This window comes from Salmo salar, chromosome ssa29 (assembly GCF_905237065.1).
Source record: "Salmo salar chromosome ssa29, Ssal_v3.1, whole genome shotgun sequence".
NCBI classification, from domain to species: Eukaryota; Metazoa; Chordata; class Actinopteri; order Salmoniformes; family Salmonidae; genus Salmo; species Salmo salar.
Window position 1 is genome coordinate 7711536 of NC_059470.1, and position 15965 is coordinate 7727500.

Here is a 15965-nt window from a genome sequence, read left to right on the forward strand (position 1 = left end):
GGTTTGGTCCAAAATAATCCATCGTTATATCCGAATAGCGGCGTTTTGTTCGTGCGTTCCAGACACTATCCGAAATAGTAAAGAAGTGTCGCACGCTTGGCGCAATTCCTGACAATAAAATTCAAAGTATTCAATTGCCGTACGTCGAAGCATGTCAACCGCTGTTTAAAATCAATTTTTACGTCATTTTTCTCGTAGAAAAGCGGTAAAATTCCGACAGGGAATCTCCTTTTCGGCAAACAGAGGAAAAAAATCCCAAAGGCGGGGCGGTCGGGGTCACGCGCATAAGCTAGTGTCTCTTGATGGGCCACTTGAGAAAGGCGATAATGTGTTTCAGCCTGGGGCTGGAATGACGACATTCTCTTTTTCCCGGGCTATGAGAGCCTATGGACGACGTGGGAAGTGTCACGTTAGAGCAGAGATCCTTAGTAAATGATAGAGATGGCAAAGAAGTTCCAGAAATGGTCAGACAGGCCACTTCCTGTAAAGGAATCTCTCAGGTTTTGACCTGCCATTTGAGTTCTGTTATACTCACAGACACCATTCAAACAGTTTTAGAAAATTTAGGGTGTTTTCTATCCATATGTAATAAGTATATGCATATTCTAGTTACTGAGTAGGAGTGGTAACCAGATTAAATCGGGTATGTTTTTTATCCAGCCGTGTCAATGCTGCCCCCTAGCCCTAACAGGTTTTAAGGGGACACATTTAAATGTCTTGGAATGGCCTAATCAAAGCCCAGACCTCAATCCAATTGAGAATCTGTGGTATGACGTAAAGATTGCTGTACACCAGCGGAACCCATCCAACTTGAAGGAGCTGGAGCAGTTTTGCCTTGAAGAATGGGAAAAAATCCCAGTGGCTAGATGTGCCAAGCTTATAGAGACATACCCCAAGAGACTTGCAGCTGTATTTGCTGCAAAAGGTGGCTCTACAAAGTATTGACTTTGGAGTGGTGAATAGTTATGCACGCTCAAGTTGTCTTATTTCTTGTTTGTTTTACAATTTAAAATATTTTGCATCTTCAAAGTGATAGGCATGTTGTGTAAATCAAATGATACAAACCCCCCAAAAATCTATTTTAATTACAGGTTGTAAGGCAACAACACAGGAAAAATGCCAAGGGGGGTGAATACTTTTGCAAGCCACTGTTGGGTGTTGGATGAGTGTGTTTGGGGCAACTCCCCCCCCCCGCCCCCTATTAGGGGGGCTAGTTACCCCTTTATGGTTATGAATGTGTTTCTACCTGGAATTTAGACAATTTCTAACCCAGTTCGCGCTAGTTTATGCTAGCTAGTTAGCATAAGCTGCTTGGAGTGCTAGCTAGCAACCTTACTACCGGATCGTCTGAGGTAAAATACATCAAAAAGATAATGTAACTCAATTGCATTAGTAAATGTTTCCACTAGTGACTGATAGCTTTAATGTTACTTTAAAGCCTTTTATCTATTTTACACAGCATTTTATGTCATGTAGCTAGATAGCTAGCTATGTTTTTAAGATAGAGCTTTTCAATTGGCATTTCTCCCCCTGTTTTCAGTCACAGGTGGGGACTGGATTAGGTGTGAGCAGTGCAGAAGGTAGGCTCATGAGTTGTGCTCTAATTTATTGGGGATAGCTTATTTTATTGGTGACCTATGTACAAATTACAATCGTGCAATAGCAGAGCATAAGAGAGTTGCCACATCAATGTTACATTGAATGAATTACTAAGTTATTGTTATTAAGTGTTATATTCCAATTTTATTTCATGTTATTAGTTATATTCCATTCCAATATTATATTCCAATTAAATTTGTTTTTAATGAATTAAAAACAACTATTGAAAACCTTTTGCTTCTGAATGTCATTTTAAAGACTGCTGGGATTAAAAATCTTGCATTATTGAAATACTATTTAGTGCAATTGTACATAATGGATGGTGTGGAAAAGGAACAACAAAGAAAGAACAAAGAGCATGTGAGTTAAAAATAGGGACTTTTACATCAAATCTCCTCATAGTGGAGATATTAATGGTGACATGTGCCACACCATTTCCGCCAAATATTTTATTTAAATAATTAAAATAAGACAACTAGACTTAGCTTTTAAGTATTACTTACTAAATAATTTCTAAATAGAACGGATTAAATTGATTTTAACACACTTGTGTGAAACCCTATGCCATAATCTTCTACCGGGTACCTGGCACCTCCGGTACTTAAAATAACCTGCCCCTTTTCTAAAAACAACAGTTCATGAAAAAACGAAAAAAGTGTAAACTGTAGCCATTTATTTCCCTTTATAGTTTATTCGCCTATGCATGACCTTCATCAACCTACCAATTTTTTTTCTCCAAACGTTGCTTTTTGAGTCAGCAATTAGACATTATTCTTAGCTGGTTCTGTTTACCCCGTATTACCCTATCCATGTGGGGGAAGCAGAACCAAGGCGTGGACCCCGACCTTTTCTTGCTGTCTGTGATTGTCTTCTACACTAGACATCACCAAAAATGACTTCATTAAGAAATTAGACAATAATTTTTTTTTAAACTGTCTGTTCACCCCACCACTTCAATATGAAATGTTATTGTGCCAGTAAGAGTAGAACGTGTGTCTTGAACGCACCCAAGAGGAGGCAGGGCTATTCAATGCCTTCTGATAGGCTAGTGTAGGGCTACCACTCTGACACGGACATTGCTGTAAATAAAAACTCCAAAAACATGTCGACGACACTAACACGCTTCAAGTGCGGTGCATTTCTTCGGCTCTTGGCCAGCGGGATTCAACCCTGTATTTTTCGACAACATCAAAGTAGTCGCGCTAATCTCAGGCGGCTGCTTTCCAACACACAACCAGGTATTTCAGCTGAAGTGCCGTTTTCTTGTCCTTTACTTGCCTACAAGTACGATAGCGAATTAATGTGTCATTAAACTTCTCGCCGATAGTATGCTGCTATTCAGCAATTATCAAATTGTTGGATATCCTTATCGAAGTAGGGTCTAAACACCATGAACAAATATTTGATATTGTGTAGTGGACAAATACTGGTAGACTTTTCACTCATCAACATGTTGATGACCTAGGACTATGCATGGGTTTAATCAACACTCCGACGTTTCAACAACCTAGCGTTTCTATTGGACAGGCTTAGTAAATAGGGCGGGACCTACCTGAATCTGTCAAATAGAAAACTGTTTGGAGTAACCATTACTCTCCATTTCAAGAAGGTTAGTTACCCACAAAACCGACCATGCGCAACTATGGGGCAAAACCAATTCTGTTTTTAAACCCTGGATTGCTGATGCTATGTATTGGCCATTGAGAGGCTTTGAAGCCACTGGTCGGACATATTGTCCCACCCTAGTAGGTGCAGTCCTCCATAGGAATTAATGTAATTCTACAGTATTACTACTACATGTTTTAAAGACAAAATAATGTATGAAAGTATTTTGTAGTATTGGGGACAGTAACATTAGTACTCAAAAAAAATAACTTGAAGGAATGTTTTTATATATTTTTATGTTTAGCTCACATATTATAATTTAAAAGTATACATTAAGATGTATGTAATATAATACATGTGTCAAATGAATGTAGACATTAATAAATGCATCTCTATAGCTTTCCAAGTCTTTTTTACAATTGAAGAGTACCAAGATGGCTGTGTGGTGGCTTCAATACAGTGCTCCCTGTCAGTCATTCAGAGTTAGACATACGAGTAGGGTCTATCTGCAGACCACTTTTACTACATGCCATGTTTACTACCATTGAGGCTGCTAGCAAGCCACAGTAGGACACTGCACACAGCGTCCTTCGCCCCAGCCCTCCGAGCACTGCTTTCTCTCAGTTATTTTAATGGTGCTACACAGGATATTTGGTTGTAATTTCTGAAAATATCCATAATATATCTGATGCAAACAGTGGAATGATAGTGTTTCACAGTATTACTTACCTGCCAGTGTTGTGGTTGGCTGTGATATTTGCCTAATGATTTTTCCCGCTGGAGCGGCATCTGTTGTCAAACTGGGAAAGCTGTTCGGACTTTCTCTGTGTTAGCTAGTGTCTGGGCTGATGACAGTGGATTGCGCAGTCAGATGGAACAGAGTAAATATTCATTTTAACACCATAGATTTAGCCAGTGATAACCAATTAGGATTGGACCCACCTGTTGTATAAATTTAAAACAAAAATTGATGCAGTCAGTTTCTCCTTAGCTGTGTTCGAATACTCATACTAACAGTACTATTTGTGATGTAAATTGAGTATGTAGTATGCTTATTGGTCATAGTATGGATATAGTTAGTATTCCAAAAGTTCACGGATGTTGTACTACATTCGCCAAAATACAAAGTATCCAAGCAGTGGACACTACTTCTGGACTTTTGGGGCCCATAATGCAATTCTTCATAAAATGGGCGGGGCTTCAACATTTTCAAATTTGAGGAAAATATGCAGCTGAATTCCAACGAGAGCGGATACCAAGTCATTGGTCATAATTAGTTTAAGCAATGTTAAGAAAATGTTGAGCAATGTAATAAAGTAATGACTTTTCAAGTAAGTTACGTTACACGTTATGTTGGCTGACAATTTGTTAGTTATGCTATCTTTATGAACCGCATAGCATATCATTACAGCAGTATGTACCGGTATGTTAGCTAGCTACCTAATGTTAGTTGGCTACTATTACATCAAACTTGCCAGTATATTAACTATCTAACTACTCAACGTTTGTTGACATGATTATTCACGTCATTCTTAGCTAAGTGGTATAGTTGTGTGTTCTCAATGGACATTGTTCATTCGGGTGCGTTTGTAAAAATTTGCTCTGACTATCTACTCCGATTTCAGAGCACTCTCGTCTGAGTGTGCCAAAGCTCAGCATAGCTATTGAATTTTCAAACACACTTTGGCAAAAAAGTATAATTAAATTGTTGCCAGCAGCACAGTCACCAACACTCTCTGCTAGGCTGAGTAAAATGGTCAGTGTGACGTTCTCTTATGTGTCTGGAAGTAGCTAGCCAACTTTAGCCAGTTAGCTTGGGTGCTTGACTGCCGTTGTGAGGGAGGTCAGAAGGCTCGGATCAACCCTATTCCTCGGGCAGTGTGCGCTTTGAACGGTCTGAATTTATGAACACCCATGTATACTCTGGCACTCCAGATTGAATTTACGAACACACCTGAAGTCGTAAAATGTCTAGTTATTAATTTCTTATGCTAGCAAGAGGTTGCGTAGCAACAGCATCAACTTCTGGTAGACAGGCGAAGCGCTAGTACGCTCAACTGAAAGGATACCATTTGTTTACATTATACTAAAATTAACTCAGTATTTAGTATATACTTTTAGCCAAGAGAGACTGGCATGCATAGTATTGAATTTGATATTAGCCCTGTGATAGTGAAGAGCAAGACAACTGCTCAAGCATCCTGTTTTTAATGCCGAAATAACTTAATTAAATCAATTTGTATTTGTCACATGCGCCAAATACAACTGGTGTGGACTTTACTGTGAAATGCATGCTTACGAGTCATTTCCAACGATTGTTTAACACGACGAATAAAATGCACAAGAAAGGAGCTATGGACTACCATACAGCCTAGTCACGATTATCCAACAATTTGATTCAGTTATGGGTCTATTCTCGACAGTTTACAAGGTCCAGAAAGGTACATTAGCAGGCTACTCATAGGGTGTGTTTTGATCTCTCGCTCTCTTCATTCATCGGCATGGGAAACATATGTTAATTAACATTGCCAAAGCAAGTGAAGTAGATAATAAAGAAAAGTGATATAAACATTACACTCACAGAAGTTCCAAAAGAATAAAGACATTTCAAATGTCATATTATGTCTATATACAGTGTTGTAACGATGTGCAAATAGTTAAAGTACAGAAGGGAAAATAAATATGGGTTGTATTTTTTTATTTAACCTGGTAGGCTAGTTGAGAACAAGTTCTCATTTGCAACTGCGACCTGGCCAAGATAAAGCGTAGCAATTCGACACATACAACAACACAGAGTTACACATGGAATAAACAAAACATACAGTCAAAAATACATTAGAACAAAAGATAACAAAGTCTACATACAGTGAGTGCAAATGAGGTAAGTTAAGGCAATAAATAGGCTATGGTGGCGAAGTAATTAGAATATAGCAATTAAACACTGGAATGTTAGATGTGCAGAAGATGAATGTGCAAGTAGAGATACTGGGGTGCAAAGGAGCAAGATAAATAAATAAATACAGTATGGGGATGAGGTAGGTAGATAGCTGGGCTGTTTACAGATGGGCTAAGTACAGGTGCAGTGATCTGTGAGCTGCTCTGACAGCTGGTGCTTAAAGCTATTGAGGGAGATATGAGTCTCCAGCTTCAGAGATTTTTGCAGTTCGTTCCAGTCATTGGCAGCAGAGAACTGGAAGGAAAGACGACCAAAGGAGGAATTGGCTTTGGGGGTGACCAGTGATCTATATACCTGCAGGAGTGCGTGCTACGAGTGGGTGCTGCTATGGTGACCAGTGAGCTGAGATAAGGCAGGGCTTTACCAAGCAGAGACTTGTAGATAACCTGTAGCCAGTGGGTTTAGCGACGAGTATGAAGCGAGGGCCAACCAACGAGAGCGTACAGGTCGCAATGGTGGGTAGTGTATGGGGCTTTGGTTTCAAAACGGATGGCACTGTGATAGACTGCATCCAGTTTGTTGAGTAGAGTGTTGGAGGCTATTTTATAGATGACGTCACTGAAGTCGAGGATCGGTAGGATGGTCAGTTTTACGAGGGTGTGTTTGGCAGCATGATTGGTGGATGCTTTGTTGCGATATAGGAAGCTGATTCTAGATTTAATTTTGGGTTGGAGATGCTTAATGTGATTCTGGAAGGAGAGTTTACAGTCGAACCAGACACCCAGGTATTTGTAGTTGTCCACATATTCTAAGTCAGAGCCCTCCAGAGTAGTGATGCTGGACGGGCGAGCAGGTGCGGGCAGTGATCGATTGAATAGCATGCATTTATTTTTACCTGCGTTTAAGAGCAGTTGGAGGCCACGGAAGGAGAGTTGTATTGCATTGAAGCTCATCTGGAGGTTAGTTAACAGTGTCCAAAGAGGGGCCAGAAGTATACAGAATGGTGTCGTCTGCATAGAGGTGGATCAGAGAATCACCAGCAGCAAGAGCAACATCATTGATGTATACAGAGAAGAGAGTCAGCCTGAGAATTGAACCCTGTGGCACACCCGTAGAGACTGCCAGAGGTCCGGACAACAGGCCCTCCGATTTGACACTGAACTCTATCAGAGAAGTAGTTGGTAAACCAGGCGAGGCAATCATTTGAGAAACCAAGGCTGTCGAGTCTGCCAATAAGAATGTGGTGATTGACAGAGTCGAAAGCCTTGGCCAGGTTGATGAATACGGCTGCACAGTAATGTCTCTTATCGATGGCGGTTATGATGTCGTTTAGGACCTTGAGCGTGGCTAAGGTGCACCCGAGACCAACTCTGAAACCAGATTGCATAGCGGAGAAGGTGCGGTGGGATTCGAAATGGTTGGTAATCTGTTTGTTAACTTGGCTTTCGAAGACCTTAGAAAGACAGGGTAGGCTAGATGTAGGTCTGTAGCAGTTTGAAGAGGGGGATGACCACGGCAGCTTTCCAATCTTTGGGAATCTCAGACGATACGAAAGAGAGGTTGAACAGGCTAGTAATAGGGGTTGCAACAATTTCGGCAGATCATTTTAGAGGGTCCAGATTGTCTAGCCCGGCTGATTTGAATGGGTCCAGATTTTGCAGCTCTTTCAGAACATCAGCTATCTGGATTTGGGTGAAGGAGAAATGGTGGGGGCTTTGACAGGTTGCTGTGGAGGGTGCCAGGCAGTTGACCGGGGTAGGGGTAGCCAGGTGAAAAGCATGGCCAGCCGTAGAGAAATGCTTATTGAAATTCTCAATTATAGTGGATTTATCGGTGGTAACAGTGTTTCCTAGCCTCAGAGCAGTGGGCAGCTGGGAGGAGGTGCTCTTATTCTCCATGGACTTTACAGTGTCCCAGAACTTTTTTGAGTTAGTACTACAAGATGCACATTTCTGTTTGAAAAAGCTAGCCTTAGCTTTTCTAACTGCCTGTGTCTATTTGTTCCTAACTTCCCTGAAAAGTTGCATATCACGGGGGCTATTCGATGCTAATGCAGAACGCCACAGGATGTTTTTGTGCTGGTCAAGGGCAGACATGTCTAGAGTGAACCAAGGACTATATCTATTCCTAGTTCAATTTTTTTTGGAGTGGGGCATGCTAATTTAAGATGGTGAGGAAAGCACTTTTAAAGAATATCCAGGCATCATCTACTGACAGGATGAGGTCAACGTCATTCCAGGATACCCCGGCCAGGTCGATTAGAAAGGCCTGCTCGCAGAAGTGTTTTAGGGAGCGTTTGACAGTGATGAGGGGTGGTCGTTTGGTCGCAGACCCATTACGGATGCAGGCAATGAGGCAGTGATCGCTGAGATCTTGATTGAAAACAGCAGAGGTGTATTTGGAGGGCGAGTTAGTTAGGATGACATCTATGAGGGTGCCCGTGTTTACGGATTTGGGGTTGTACCTGGTAGGTTCATTGATCATTTGTGAGATTGAGGGCATCAAGCTTAGATTGTGGGATGGCCGGGGTGTTAAGCATGTCCCAGTTTAGGTCACCTAGTAGCACGAGCTCAGAAGATAGATGGGGGGCAATCAATTCACATATGGTATCGAGGGCACCGATGGGGGCAGAGGGAGGTCTATGGCAAGCGGCAACAGTGAGAGACTTGTTTCTGGAAAGGTGAATTTTTAGAAGTAGAAGCTTGAATTGTTTGGGTACAGACTTGGATAGTAATACAGAACTCTGCAGGCTATCTTTGCAGTAGATTGCAACACTGCCCCCTTTGGCAGTTCTATCTTAGCGGAAAATGTTATAGTTAGCGATGGAGATTTCAGGGTTTTTGGTGGTTTTTCTAAGCCAGGATTCAGACACGGCTAAGACATCCGGGTTGGCAAAGTGTGCTAAAGCAGTGAGTAAAACAAACTTAGGGAGTAGGCTTGTAATGTTAACATGCATGAAACCAAAGCTTTTACGGTTACAGAAGTCAACAAATGAGAGCACCTGGGGAGTGGGAGTGGAGCTAGGCACTGCACGACCTGGATTAACCTCCACATCACCAGAGGAACAGAGAAGTAGGATAAGGGTACTGCTAAAGGCTATACGAACTGGCTGTCTGGCACGTTTGGAACAGAGAGTAAAAGGAGCAGGTTTCTGGGCACGATAGCATAGATTCAAGGCATAGTGTACAGACAAAGGTAAGGTAGGATGTGAGTACATTGTAGGTAAACCTAGGCAGTGAGTAATGATGAGAGACATAGTCTCTAGAGACGTTTAAACCAGGTGATGTCATCGCATATGTAGGAGGTGGAACAACATGGTTGGTTAAGGCATATTGAGCAGGGCTAGAGGCTCTACAGTGAAATAAGACAGTAATCACTAACCAGGACAGTAATGGACGAGGCATATTGATATTAGAGAGAGGCATGCGTAGCCAAGTGAACATATGGGTCCAGTGATTGGTTGGGCTGACTGGGGACACGGCGATTCAGACAGTTAGCAGGCCGATGCTAACAGTTAGTAGGCCGGGGCTGAACAAGCTATCAATTAGCAGATTGGGGCTGGCAAGCTAGCAGTTAGCTGACACGTTGCGATGGGGGTAAGTCTGTTTTTGCCTCTTCGTGCGGTGACGTCGTTAGACCAGTCATGGAATTAGTAGGGTTCCAAGTAGCTCTAGGTAGCTATTAGGCCGGTTAGCAGAATGGGCCTTCAGCGGACATCGCGCCTGAGGGGCCTGTTGGAATCCTTGGGCAGATTATGCCGGTATTCCAGTTGTAGAGGATCGGCGGCGTTCCGTGCCCTGTACCGGCAGTAGGAGGGGTCTGGATATTGTAGCCCAGGAGTGGGCTTCGGTGGTAGCACAGGAGCTCTGGCCGAGCTAGCTTCAGACTAATTGGTGCTTGCTCTGGGATGGACACGCTAGCCAGGAGCAGTCACCCGTGATTGCGGTTAGGTAGTTGCGAAGATCCAGATGAAAATGTTCAGAGTTTGCGGTAGGAATCCAGGGGCATGAGGGAAAAAAATATATCAAATAATAATAGGTCCGTTATGCTCTGGTTTGAGTCACGTTGTTCGAGCTGGCGATAGATTTCCGAACTAAAGGTTAGCTGATGACCACTAGCAATGGTTTGCTGACTGATAGCTGGTAGGTAGTTAGCTGGCTAGCTTCAGTTGAGGGATTCCAGATCCGAAGGAAAATATTTAAAAAAGATATGTGAAGAAAAAGATGTAAAAAGATATATACAAGGGACACGACAGGACAAAGACGTCTGACTGCTACGCCATCTTGGAATGTATTTACAATGGTGTTTGTTCTTCACTGGTTGCCTTATGGCAACAGGTCACAAATATTGCTGCTGTGATGGTACACTGGTATTTCACCCAGTAGATATGGGAGTTTATCAAAATTGGGTTTGTTTTCAAATTCTTTATGGATCTGTGTAATCTGAGGGAAATGTGTATCTCTAATATGGTCATACATTTGGCAGGAGGTTAGGAAGTGCAGCTCAGTTTCCACCTCATTTTGTGGGCAATGTTCACATAGCCTGTCTTCTCTTGAGAGCCAGGTCTGCCTACGGTGGCCTTTCTCAATAGCAAGGCTATGCTCACTGCGTCTGTACACAGTCAAATCTTTCCTTAAATTTGGGTCAGTCACAGTGGTCAGGTATTCTGCCACTGTGTACTCTCTGTTTAGGGCCAAATAGCATTCTAGTTTGCTCTGTTTTTTTTGTTAATTCTTTCCAATGTGTGAAGTAATGATCTTTTTGTTTTGTCATGATTTAGTTGGGACTAATTGTGTTGCTGTCCTGGGGCTCTGTGGGGTCTGTTTGTGATTGTGAACAGCGCCCCAGGACCAGCTTGCTTAGGGGACTCTTCTCCAAGTTCATCTCTCTGTAGGTGATGGCTTTGTTATGGAAGGTTTGAGAATTGCTTCCTTTTAGGAGGTTGTATAATTTAACGGCTCTCACACTCCTCCAACATCCGATTTTGAATCCATAATTTTTTTTACGCATTGAGGAACCATCTCCTTTCGACTCCAATTCCATTTAACTTTTTTCTCTTCAGCAGACAGACTGCAAGAAACTCTTAAATTATTGTGAAGATAACTATTCACGAGCTGTGGTCCTTGTGTAATTGTTCGACGTTATGACTGTTGTGATAAACTCATTTTTTTTGGTGCTTTCAAGACAACCGTGAACTCGAGGAAAAAACAAAACACGTCTGACAGTTCAAAATAAAAACAATTCTCCAGTCAGAGTTCGTTTGATTTCCAAGTTCTTAGTTGTCTTCAATGCACTGAAGTCGGAAGTCCTGAGGTTTCAGAGTTCCCAGCTGTTTTAAATGGCAGTATTTCTGTTGCGCGCTAGCTTCCTACGTTGAGCGCAAGCTCTCTATGTCAGCACTACAATAACTATTTTATTCGACAGATACTCTATATGCCCACGTTCTGATGTGCTTTATGCTCGTCAAGGCATATAGCCCACCAACAGGCTCCAAGTTATTCTTCACCCGTTGCTGTACTAGTCTAACCACTCTATTTGTCTGACGCAGGAGAGAATGTTCAACCACTGGAGGGTGTTAAAGTCCTAGACCTCACAAGGTATATTCACATAGCCTACTCTTTTTTTTATGAATATTTGTTATTTTTTTCTCATTCAATTATCCAATATAGTTTATTGTTCTTCGCTTGTTATCCGTCAGCCTTGAGGTTAGAGAGGTGGGCCAGAAATTGGTTGTGTGTGTGCATGATCTATTTTCTTCTTTTTTTTCAGGGTACTGGCTGGCCCATTTGCCACAATGATACTGGGAGACCTGGGTGCTGAGATTATCAAAGTCGAGAGACCAGGCAAGTGATGAGACAAATTCTGTGTTACATTCTGTAAGGTTTTGGAAAAATATTGATTGTTGTCGGTGGAAAATGTAAACGTGCAGTTACGAAAGGTGCTCACTTGCAGCTTTGACAAGATCCTAGACTAGAGTATTTGTTGACGTTGTTCTGTTGTCAGTGGCTCTGACAATCAGCAGCCACATGGTGTCACTGCTGTGTAAGACTAATGTGAACCTATTTCATGAAGGTTTGTGAATATTTTTAAGGCTCTGTTGGATTGCATCCTTCCTCGAAGTAATCACTGCTGTAACATAATTTGATAGGCGTAAGCAAGGCTTCCACTGTGTTTTCACCAATCATGAGTAGCCCTTTAAACTAACTCAACGTAATAATGCATTTATAATGGATTAGTAAATAGTTTAAGAATTCTTATTTTTTTCCCACATTTGTAAATGTTGGTAACCTAGTTAGTCACACATTTATAAACAACTTTGTTAAGTATTTTATAATGATTCATAAGATGTTTAATAACAGTACACAGTTACAGTCGCTCACCCATCTAGATAACTTGAAACAGACGAACCAGATCTTGTGTTTTGAAGTCGCCTAGGCTAGCTAGTGCTAGCCAATTCTTTCACCAATTAGCTTCAACCAGCTGGTGTGGAACCAATGCAAAGTTGGTTTGACATTAGATAGGCTATCTCTGGGGCTAGTTGGGGACCGTCAATTAATTGCACTGTCAATGGGACAATTATTTTAAATATTTCATTTTTTTCTGGTCTCATTAAATGCTTTCAATATTTGTATATGCATTTCTACAATTTATAGTTGGTTTGAGGTTTTTAAGGCATTAACATTTGTAACTATTGAAAAAAAAAAAAAAAACATTGTCTCATGTACATTGTGTAATTTGCCCCTTAGGGATATCGAATGTCCAACCAAATTGACTGTGGGCGTTACGGTGGTGTCACATGCAGCTGCACTCCGATTTCTGATTACTTGGCTGCTGCCAGATGTGGGAAGGATTAAAATAAACCCAACACAAGAAACTGTTACAGTACCCTTCATTCTGTAACATACAATTGTTTTCCTTTCTCACCAATCTCAGTTTTGGATGAGACTGACTTTATTACCAAAATTCTATTTACACTTTGTAGTACATTTTGCCAATTGAATAAATGTTTCCGACTCATATCGATGCCACATACAGCTGGCCGTTTTTAAAACGAGAAGTTGTATGGGCAGTCGTTATAACATCCTGTGTTGTGTGCATATTATTTTAGCATTGAGGCTATTTTGAGACATTAAGGAGCATCAGGTACTGCTGGAATGTCTATCAATGCCATGTCCATCTTTTTGTGAGAAATTACACTCAAAACATTTATAAAGTATAAATGGCCCACACTTTAGATGAGGCCACGCAGAAAGACTTAACAAATGATTAGTAAATTGTTTATGGACCTATATTAAACGTATTATGAATGGCGTAATGATGAATAAACTATTTACTATTAAATCAATAAAATGCTTTATTACTTGGAGTTATTATAAAGTGCTACCCAATCATGTCAGATCAGCGACAACCTAAAAGAAGGGTGGAAGGAAGGATGCGTTTTAAGAAGGATTTTGAACTTTCCTTAGCACAGGCAATGGTGACCATTGGCCAATGTTTCACTGGCATCTTAATAATGTTATGAAATGTAATTATAGTGAAATCCATCAGACCTGGGTTCAATTCAGTTTTGAAGCAATTATTATAATGGTTCCATTGCACCAGGAAACCTCAATCAAGCTAAAGTATTTGAAATGATTAGAAATAGTATTTTTTTTCTGATTAGTGATCATTTCTGACAGGTGCTGGGGACGACACCAGATCATGGGGACCTCCGTTTGTTGGTGATGAGAGCGCTTATTTTCTCAGTGTCAACAGAAACAAAAAGGTACATACAGTCGGTATCAACCCTTGAATTTGATCACATTTTGTTATGTGACAAAGTTGAGTTTAATGGATTTAGTTGTCATTTTTTGTAATTGATCTACACACAATACTCCATAATGTCATAGTGAAAAGACAACTATACAAATGTTAATAAATTAAATAACAAATGTTTTTGCTAAAGTATTCACCACTTTTTTATTTTTATTTTAGGCAAGCCTAAATCAGTTCAGGAGTGAAATGGATGTCCCCCATGATTTGGCTTAACAAATCATATTTTATAAAAATTGTATTTGACTAGGCAAGTCAGCTAAGAGCAAATTCGTTTTTACAATGACGGCCTACCAAAAGGCCTCCTGCGGGGACGGGATTAAAAAATATATAGGACAAAACACACATCAGGACAAGAGACAACACTACATAAAGAGAGACCCAAGATAGCAAGGCAGCAACACATGACAACACAACATGCTAGCAACACAACATGGTAGCAGAAAAAAACATGGTACACGCATTATTGGGCACAGAAAACGGCACAAAGGGCAAGACGGTTGAGACAATAATAATACATCACGCAAAGCAGACAACTGTCAGTAAGTGTCCATGATTGAGTCTTTGAATGAAGAGATTGAGATAAGTGTCCAGTTTGAGTGTTTGTTGCAGCTCGTTCCAGTCGCTAGCTGCAGCGAACTGAAAAGACGAGCGACCCAGGGATGTGTGTGCTTTGGGGACCTTTAACAGAATGTGGCTGGCAGAACGGGTGTTGTATGTGGAGGATGAGGGCTGCAGTAGATATCTCAGATAGGGGGGAGTGAGGCCTAAGAGGGTTTTATAAATAATGATCAACCAGTGGGTCTTGCGACGGGTATACAGAGATGACCAGTTTACAGAGGAGTATAGAGTGCAGTGTCCTATAAGGTGCATTGGTGGCAAATCTGATGGCCGAATGGTAAAGAACATCTAGGCGCTCGCGCACCCTTACCTGCTGATGTATAAATTACTTCTCCGTAATCTAGCATAGTGTCACGTCCTGACCAGTATAAGGGTTATTTGTTATTGTAGTTTGGTCAGGACGTGGCAGAGGGTATTAGTTTTATGTGGTTCGGGGTGGTGGTTTATTTAGTAGGGTGTTTGATTTATTATTTCCGGGTTTTTGGGTAATGTTCTATGTTTGTATTTCTGTGGTCTCTGGTCGTTTGTATTTCTATGTCTGGTTTATTGGGGTTGGACTTTCAATTGGAGGCAGGTGTTTTCTCGTTGCCTCTGATTGGGAGTCCTATATATGGGTATGTGTTTGGTTTAGTGTTTGTGGGAGCTTGTTTTGTGTGTGTGAGCCTGACAAGACTGTTTTGTTTTTCGTGAGTTCTTCTTTTGTTATTTTGGTGTTTTCTTGGTTTAAAATAAATACAAGATGAGCATCCACATTCCTGCTGCGTTTTGGTCCTCCATTCCAGACGACAACCGTTACACATAGGTAGGATGGTCATCTGAATCAGGGCAGAAAAAGCTAGTTGGACACTAAGAATGCTTTGTTGTAGAGTGTTTAACACAAAATCCAGGGAGGGGCCAGCTGAGTATAAGACTATCATCTGCATATAAATGGTTGCGAGAGCTTCCTACTGCCTGAGCTATGTTGTTGATGTAAATGTAGAAGAGCGTGGGGCCTAGGACCGAGCCACAGTAATGGAATGGTCTACCGTTTTGAAAAGCTTTGGCCAAGTCAATACAAATGGCAGCACGACATTGCTTAGAATCAAAGGCAGTGGTGACATCATTTAGGACCTTTTACGTCACTTTGTAACTGTCTCCTTATTTTAGAGCATGGTGGTGGCTGCATCATGGTATGGGTATGCTTGACATCAGCAAACACTGGGGAGTTATTTCACTATGGAGCTAAGCACAGGCAAAATCCTAGATGAGAACCTGCTTCAGTCTGCTTTTACACCAGACACTGGTAAAGGAATTCAACATTTAGCGGGACAATAACCTATAATACAAGGCTAAATCTACACTGGAGTTGCTTACCAAGAAGTGTGAATGTTCCTGAGTGGCCAAGTTACAGTTTTGACTGAAACCTGCTTGAACGTCTATGGCAAGACTTGAA

The 15965-nt window shown here is 41.3% G+C and overlaps 1 protein-coding gene across 4 annotated transcripts in view; it reads left to right on the forward strand.

Moving 5' to 3' along the window:
- The first annotated feature begins 2634 nt into the window (after positions 1-2634).
- sugct (succinyl-CoA:glutarate-CoA transferase) overlaps positions 2635-15965 on the forward strand; it is a 233569-nt gene continuing 220238 nt past the window's right edge. For 3 of the 4 annotated variants that reach the window (XM_045710639.1, XM_045710641.1, XM_014180626.2), the window contains exons 1-4: positions 2635-2837; positions 11649-11697; positions 11870-11943; positions 13780-13865. In XM_045710639.1, the coding sequence (XP_045566595.1) occupies positions 2702-2837; positions 11649-11697; positions 11870-11943; positions 13780-13865 (345 nt within the window). In that variant the 5' untranslated portion in view covers positions 2635-2701. The remainder of the gene's footprint in view (positions 2838-11648; positions 11698-11869; positions 11944-13779; positions 13866-15965) is intronic. The other variant, XM_014180625.2, reaches the window with a different exon arrangement.